Source organism: Brassica napus, chromosome C4 (assembly GCF_020379485.1).
Source record: "Brassica napus cultivar Da-Ae chromosome C4, Da-Ae, whole genome shotgun sequence".
Taxonomy (NCBI): domain Eukaryota; kingdom Viridiplantae; phylum Streptophyta; class Magnoliopsida; order Brassicales; family Brassicaceae; genus Brassica; species Brassica napus.
The window spans coordinates 16368625-16377622 of record NC_063447.1 but is presented as its reverse complement, the minus strand read 5'-3'; the positions used below and the strand labels follow the sequence as shown (position 1 = coordinate 16377622).

Here is an 8998-nt window from a genome sequence, read left to right as displayed (position 1 = left end):
CTCTGATACCAATTATTGTTTGTAAGACTCGAATGTATGTATGAACTCAAAGATAATAAGAACTCATTCTTCTTCTTGCTTAAGAAACTTATACAAAACTTAAGCTCTCTAAACTCACACACACAATGCTCTAACTCGACATTGTCTTTATATAAGACCACACTTATCCTAATCCTAATTGTAAACATATATTTAGATAACTCCTAAATATAATCTTGATCATTATCTCTAAAGATCACAATCTTATTAAGACTAGGATTGCTTGATACTCAAGCTTCCTTCAAGCTTACAACAACCTCCTATAATGAATAAACTTTACCAATTAAACTAGGAAGTCTTGCTTCAGAATCCGGCTAGAACCAGCCGGACAGACACCAGGAAAAGCCTAAAAAGTAATGTGAAAAGCAAGATCTCGATCAGATCTCTTAAGTAAGACGGGAGCGAATGGATATAACTGACGAAAATCTGTTCATATTTTTGACTAATTAATTATCAGAAGCTCTAGGGGGAACACGAGGGGACCAAAAGTCTTTTATGACGACTTGCTGAAAGGATAAAGAAAAGAAAACTAATTCTCCCAACCACAAAGCAATATCTTTGAAGTTAAAAGAAATCTTTATTTATTAGAAAAAACACATAACAAGCCAAATTTTATTTTAGACATAACAGATAACAACATTACAAACTTAAACATTGGAACAAAGCAATAAAGATGATTCTTGTCTTAATACGTTTAAGCTGATCTGATTCTCTCTCCCATGTGATTCATGTGTTCAACATGTTTCTCTTTAGGAGGAATACAATCCTTGACAAAATCAACCTTCTCAAGATTCTTCACCCATCTCTTGTACTCTGGAAACTTCTCCTCTGAGATCACTTCCAGTCCAATTCCTTCCCAACCTCTCTCCAAACAAAACGGGATCACACTTCCGGCGACTAAGTCCAGGAATCCGACAGTCTTACCACCGAAGAAATCTTTTCCGACAAGTTCCTTCTCAAGAATCATAATCAGTTCTCTTGTCTGCTCGGCAAGAACTTTTCTTCCTTTCTCATCTGCTCTTGCCATTGATACAAACCCTGCAGTTATAATCTACAGTGTCCAAGAAAAAGAAACAATAGTTTAGTAAATTTAATTCTATGACTCTATTAAATATCATTAGCTTATTAAAAAAATATTGAGATTCTTCTTCTTTTTTTTTTGCTAAAACAAAATATTGAGATTCTTGAAGTTAGGATAGTTTAAAAACCAAGAACGTATACCTGCTCATCGACGAGTTTAGCCAAGAACCGAGCTTTTAGATCTCTCGTAAGGATCCTGAGGGAGAAGTGGATTATGCTTCCAAGTCTCATCGATGTATTCGAGAATCACTTGAGACTCAAGAATGGTTTTACCATTGTGGACAAGAACAGGAACCTTCTTGTGAACAGGGTTTAGAGCAAGAAGCAAAGGGCTTTTCTTCTCCAATATCTCTTCAACGTATTCGTACGGTACGCCTTTGAGTTTGAGAGCCATCTCTATCCGACGGCTGAAAGGGCTCGCCCATATCCCCAAAAGCTTCACTTCTTCTTTCTCCGCCATTGGTTTTCTTCTATTTGTTTCTGTTGGTTGGAAATGTTTTTTGTGGACTCAGTGATTCACACTTCGATTTATAGCCTCAGGGTGTTGATTATTCTCTGGAGAAAACGACGAGGAATTTGCCGTTTTATGGCCGGCAATAATGTGAATTCGAAACATCTAGAGAAGAAGGCAAATTGATTTTGACTTCTTCAGACCGATTTGATAAAAGCTCACATCGAGTTTTCCTTTTTTGTTACTTTAGAATTTTCTTGTAACGTAACTTTGCTACTTCAGAATATATTTTACCGTATGCATGCATTTCGTCGCGCTTCTCGAAAATGTAATTGTTGAAAACCAATAGTATATTTCACTTTTTTCTATTTAATTAATGATTTTGTCCGAACGATGTTGAACTTTGCAAGAAAATCAAATACAAAACGTGGAAATTTATTTTTAAATGTATAGTTATTTTCTTGCATCTATTGAAATGTTGTTATGAAACAGGTACGTATTGGATTCAAATATACAGTGAGCTTTAAAAGCAACTCTTGTGAATAACGTTTTTTTTTGTTATAAATGATGTCCATAACCGGCCCGGTCCATAACCGGTCCATACAACTAGAGAGAGAGTTGACCACGACTTGGAGAGAGACGCGGCTTGGAGAAAAGGAAACCATCTTTCCTTTTCCTTGTAATTGTTATCTTTCCATTATTATATATTAGTAGTTTTCCTAATAGGTTTTGGATACTTTCCTTTTTACTTATCTTGTAATCCCCTATATAAAGGGAACACTTATTCATTAATGATATACAGAAATATTTAGATCTAAAACCTTCGTTTTACAACACGTTATCAGCACGATAGCCTCTAACACCCTGAGCCTAAAACCAAACCCCTAAAACCCTAAACAAAAAGAATCTACCTCGGAACTTCAAAGAATCTACCTCGGAACTTCAAAGAGGTCGTTCTCCCAAACCGTGAGGACCCAGAAAACGATCAAGATATCAAATCGAAGCTCTTGCCAAGACGAATCAGTCAGCGCAAACCGTTTGTCGATCTGACCACCGACGCGCCCTCACGCATTGATACAGTGCGCGCCGATTTGCTTTGGAACCCTAATCTGTTCTTGCAAGCGTTCCAGCTCGTGTTCATCCGATCAGCCCCAACCCTAAGGCGTTCCTGATACTAGACGAACTCAGCCTCAGCTCCATCTGTTCTCAGCTTGCATCCTGGACAGCTACAACTCGTGTTCCCGATCAGACGCGTTCCGTTCCAGCTCGCGTTCCAACTTGTTCCACCTCGCGTCCGATCGTCTAGCTCGAGGTTCTCTTGGTGGTCCGGTTCTACAATCTTCAAAACCCTAAAGGTAATTCGAAATCTGAAAACATGAATCGAATCTGGTTGTTTTGTAAAGATTGAAACCCTAAAATATAATCTCTAAAAAGATGAAAGCCATAGGATAATAGATCAATACCCTATGAGTAAATCGAACCTCTATAAGTTCGATCCAAACCCTAAAATCGAGATTTGATCCATTGATCAATTAAAATCAGAACCTTGAAGGTTTTTGAATCTCAAAATTAAACTCCCTTGATCTAAGATCAAATCGAATTCCCAAAACCCTAATTTGAAAAATCGATTTTAATTGTTTGGAAATTGAAACTTTGTTTGATTGATTGATCACCTAGAATTATGATTATGATTGTTTAAATTTGAATCTTGAAATCTGAATTGATTGGCATGTTTAAACTAAAACCCTAATGATCTAGTTTAGATTGTTTAAAATTGAAATCTGAAACTATAGGATTATGTTAAACTATTCTAGACATAATCATATTTGTGGCCGTGTGGCCTTGTTGTATTCATACCTAAACCTAATCACATTGATTGATTGCAATTGCACTTAGAATCTCATGTTAGAATGGTATTGAAATTGAAATTGAAATCAAGTATGATTGTTCTTTGCTTGGCCGATTAGCTTGCTTGTGTTGAGTACATTGTATAAACTGATAGAATGCATCTATGCTAGGATTGCAATTACACAACAAACTATATGCATTGATCTTGAATTGAATCATTAGCCGTGAGGCTTGTTTTCCTGTTTTGGCCGTGTGGCTTCCTCATGGCCGTGTGGCTTCTTCTTGGCCGTGAGGCATAAACCTTAGCCATAAGGCTTGCTTGCTTGATTGATTCTATTGATTGTGAGTTAAGTCAGCTAGATTGATTGCATATTGAATCTGAAGCCCTAAATCCCGAATTTGAATCCCTAAGGGCCTTGAAACCCTAAATCCTATGATATTGATCCAAATTGAGTTTAGGTTTGATTCTTGTTATTTTGACTGATCTAATTGATGTCTTGAAAGTTAAGGTGCTAGATTATTTTGATTCTCATAAAATCTGAAACCCTAGCCACATTTCGTATTGCTAAGATGATAAAACCCTAATTGGATCAACATAGATTGTTTGCATCATAGCATGGCCGTGTGGCCTTTATTGCACCTTACTATCATAGCCGTGTGGCTTGCATACATCATATCACCTTGATCACATATAGAATCCGAAAGCTAGGATCGTATGCATCATATATATATATAGCCGTGTGGCCTCTTTGCTTGCATCATGACTGTATGGCCGGGTGGCCTTGATTGTATTGCATTAAACCCGCATAGCCGTGTGGCTTACTTACGGATGCATTGATCATTACTTAATTGCTTGCTTGGCCCGTGTGACCTCATTGCATATCACCCCTATAGTTGTGTGGCTTGTTTATTAGAAATGCATTAACTTGATTGTTTACTTGGTCACACGATTTATTTTCTCATAAAGATTCAGTGATATATGATTACAGATGTCGAAAATCAGCAATCTAGATTATGCTGCCCTAAATCTCTTTGGAGATAATTATTTACAATGGGCATTAGACACAGAGATTGTCCTGAAATCAAAGGGCCTCGGTGAATGTATCATCGAGGACAATAATGCAAGTTAAAGTAATAGATACAGGGCAATAATTATTACTCGCCAACCCCAAGCCAATGAGGCTGCAGAAAAAAATCTAAAGAAAGCAACTACGTCCATCATGGTAAACCATACGACTGTAACCGTGATGGATGGAAAGGACGTGGGCATAGCCAAACCACCTTATACGATCATGGACATAGGAATCACTATAACCGTGGTTGTGGACCCAGTTTTGGCCATGGTTAAGGGAGAGGAGGCCGTGGCATTTCTAAGCCACCACACTCGACCAAGTCAGTGTGCCATAAAATATGTAATGGGGAATCATTAGGCTAAAACATCTGATTGTCTAAAAAGAATAATGTTGATTTCGACTTCTGTGTTTGCTTTGCTTTATGTCTGTAATCATTTTCCTAATAAGAAATCTATGGCCAAGGCATTGCCTAAAGGGCATTATATACACCCAAGAATGTATGATCCATTGAGTTATAATAAAATGGTTTCCAAATAGAAACAATGGGCAAAAGGAAACAAGTTCCTTCAGATTTAAGAAAGAAAGAAAACGCCTAAGACCCTTATAAGAAAGTGGTCAAGACTATACCTATGTAATCTACTAATCAAAAATATGCTACAGATCAGTATGATAAGAGGCAAGAGCCGTGGTCATCATACTGATATATCCCACGAAAATTATACACTTTATGGCAAGACCGGATTAGCCATCTTAGTCTAAACTTGATGCAAAGATTGATATTGAGAAGGCACAAAGAGTTATCCCATAAGATCTCACGTTGTGAAACATGTACACAAAGGGAAACTCATTAGGCTTTATTGTCCTAAGCATCACGAAATTATAGTATGTTCATGAGGGGGAGAGAGGATAACCCGTGATACATGATCAATATTACAAATTCGTGAACCATGGTCTATGACCATAATATAAACGGCTTGGCCGTGCAGTCCATTACCTATAAGGATCGGACATCCATCCTAAAGCTTAGGGACATCATGGATTTACATGTATATAAAGTAAAAATATATCAGGCCATATAAGTGAGCATAGATATTCCCATCTCAGCTTGAATACGGGTCATAAACCAGACATACACCATCTTAAGAGACTTTGAATAAACCACCACAGACATATGTGCCGTCTAAGATGGAACCTCAGAAGAGGATTGGGAATATATGTTGGATAAGAGTATAACTTTCTCCCACGACTTCTAAGAGACCTTGAGCCAAATATGGGTGATAAGAAAGTGGCCAGGTACACGGATTGCATGATCAATGAATCCGACTATCCAACATTAAAAGGAGAAAGCTATAAGCTGGTAAAGAGTAAAGAATGATAAGAAACATAATGGTATCAACCATCATTGTCTTGGCAAAGATCCTCGGATTAGAATTATAGACGTCCAAAGAAAGAAAAGATTATACATAGCTAGCTAATCGAGATGCCAGACACTGACCTGAAAAGAAAAGAAAAGAATGACTTAAGTCATAACCAGCTTAGCACCAAACGAAATCTGATGTCCTAGAAAGAGACACAGTCAAGTTGCTATAGAGTCTATACAAGATAGACCAAAGTGTTCCATAAGATAAGGAACCTCGGAAAGAAAAAGAGAAAGGTGCATAGAATACAAATCCGAGGTCATAAGGAAACCAGACCAGACATTGAGAAAAGGCTTCGCAGCTAAAAATTTAAGGTACCAAACCATGTAGTTTGGGACGCCAAGCTACTAGGTAACAAAGGTCCTGGATAATGAAATCTCAAATCGATTAGATCATGTCTGGAACACAATGGAACCATATATAAGTGTCGACACATAAAGATATATTTGTACATAAGAGAGTAGCACTTGAACATCAAGATATAAACGACAATCATAACCCACGAAAGAGTACTCATAAAGATTAAAGATTAGACTGAAAAGATAAACGTGGGGTTTAAAGTATCTATAAAGAAGAGATAGGCGTATTGGTCATACATACATATACAGAAACGCCATCTGATATAAACTAGTGAAATAGATGGGTCTTGTGAGGAATAAGAAACCGTGAGAGATGGTACATGATCACAAGGTGTAAAGGTGTTCATGTTTTCCTACTAACAGCATTAGATCATAGCTTGTTACACAAGGATACTCACAGAGACCGTGAAACAGATTATAAGGAGATAAACTCCTATGTGGTGGATGCTGTTACACAAATTCGAAATTGATAAAGGTCTGGTCATAAGAAAGAAATTAGATACTGATGTAGTAAGCAGCATATGGATCACTGGATAAAGAACATCATTTTTCCTAAGATGTTCATGGATAAAGAACAACACTGTTCCTAAGCTGTACATGGATAAAGAACAGTATTGTTCCTAAGCTGTTCATGGATTGAAACAAAGCAGCTGCATATAGTATGTAATACTAGTAAAGGAATTGTATAAGGACAATCCAAATTCAGTCCATACATATACTTATAAAAGAGATTTGAATTCATTGTGTTTACTTTATACTAAACCAGCCTAAAGAGAGGTTAATTGGTTGATACAAATTATTTATTAAATATGTGTGGGTGTCTGGCTAGAGGTGTCCGACCCTTCTTATTTGATCATGGCTAGTGGAAAAGAAAGATCAGCCATCATGATTGCCGTCCATAAGCTCGTGTAGTCGAGATCCATGACCAAATAGATCTTCCGGTGCGTGGTATGATCCACGGCAACAAAGGTCATGGGACACCATCAAGGTATGGATAAAAGACTGCAATAGCATTGCCGAATGCAAGAGAGATTACTGATCGAGATCCATGAGTGTGTTCAGCCGAAGAGCCATAGCTTGATGAGATTATAAAACTCATTACAGCAATAATCATTGATCACATCTTGATCTTAGAACACTCATGAGACAAGTTATAAACATGTATAGAAGAAGTCTATGACTCAATATGGATCGATCAGATTAGTGCATAGTCGATGATAATAAAGAAAGATCTGTGGACAGAGACATTGGTACACATCCGTGTAGTAGATACACCGGAACATAGGTTTACGACCTGAGACTATAAGTTCATAAGTACCATGCTCAGTATATATATTGTCCACACTGTGTTTAGTCTGTCCGACCTAATTAAGAGTAGTCGACAGCCAAAGGTCCACTTCTTGACCACGCACACACGATGTCAGAAGACATGAGAAGAGACCGGAAAGGTCAAAGTAATCTAACTGCGGTTCAATAATGAACTTGACCGATTTTTTTACTCCCTACCCGCACGTTCAGGAAAGATCACGCATCAGATGCGTAGACTGAAGAAACCTCCACTGAGGTCCACATCAGGGGGAGTAGTACGTGTTGTACTCTTTTTTCTTCATCATGGTTTTGTCTCACTGGGTTTTCCTGATAAGGTTTTAATGAGGCAACATGAAGCGTACTACGATCCTGAATGGTTATGGCATCCAAGGGGGAGTGTTATAAATCAATTAGTGGATGTCCATGACCGGCCCGGTCCATAACCGGCCTATACAACTAGAGAGAGAGTTGGCCACGACTTGGAGAGAGAGAGAGAGAGAGAGTCGGCCATGACATGGAGGGAGAGAGAGAGAGGCGGCTTGGAGAAAAGGAAACCATATTTCCTTTTCCTTGTAATTGTTATCTTTCCATTATTATGTATTAGTAGTTTTCCTAATCGTAGTGGATTTGGGTTTTGGATACTTTCTTTTTTACTTCTCTTGTAATCCACTATATAAATGGAACACTTATTCATTAATGATATACAGAAATATTCAGATATAAAACCTTCGTTTTACAACATTTTTAAACTTGAACCAACCTAGAAGTTGGAGCAACCCAAGATTATATCTGGAGTCCAAATACTTACTTGGGTCAATATTGAGTTCAGATTCTGAAAGCCGGCTAAAGATTGTATCAAAAGGATCTAAACAAACTGTAATTAATGTATTTAGTAAATTTTCTAAATTAATTTTGGGAATTTTGTTGTCTTTTCTTATCAAAATTTTCATTAATTTTTCGCTCTCTGTCTACTCAGATTTTAATATTTAATTTAATGAGGCATAATCAAGTATCAACAGCAAAACCATTTAATATTTTTTTTCTTTTCTAAGTATAAACTTTCTTAAGATAGTTTAGTATTAGAATTTTGTTCTAATCTTTCTCGTTAGGTTTAACTCGCATGTCGGTGTGGCAAGTGAGTTGAGACGGAAGCATTAATTCATGATATGGGTCAGTGTATATATTTGCCAAGACTCACAAGTCACTTAAGCATGCTTATCCCTAAAACCTTTAATGAGTTCTTACTGTTATGAACCATATCGTGGATGGTTCATAACCAAGAGATTATGATTTGTAATCTTTTCATTTATCTATGACGGTGCAATCTCCTATATAAGGAACCTCTATGTTATGAATAAAGATAGACTTTTCGATTACTTTCACAACTCGTTATCAGCACGATTGATCTCTAAAACCCTAAGC

At 37.2% G+C, this 8998-nt stretch overlaps 1 protein-coding gene across 1 annotated transcript; it reads right to left on the bottom strand.

Moving 5' to 3' along the window:
* Positions 1-558: 558 nt before the first annotated feature.
* Positions 559-1651, bottom strand: LOC106451535 (glutathione S-transferase U5). The gene is given in 3 exon segments (XM_013893470.3): positions 559-1090; positions 1261-1296; positions 1298-1651. Coding segments are annotated over 3 exon segments (675 nt in total). The 5' UTR covers positions 1580-1651; the 3' UTR covers positions 559-733.
* Between the last annotated feature and the right edge of the window lie 7347 nt (positions 1652-8998).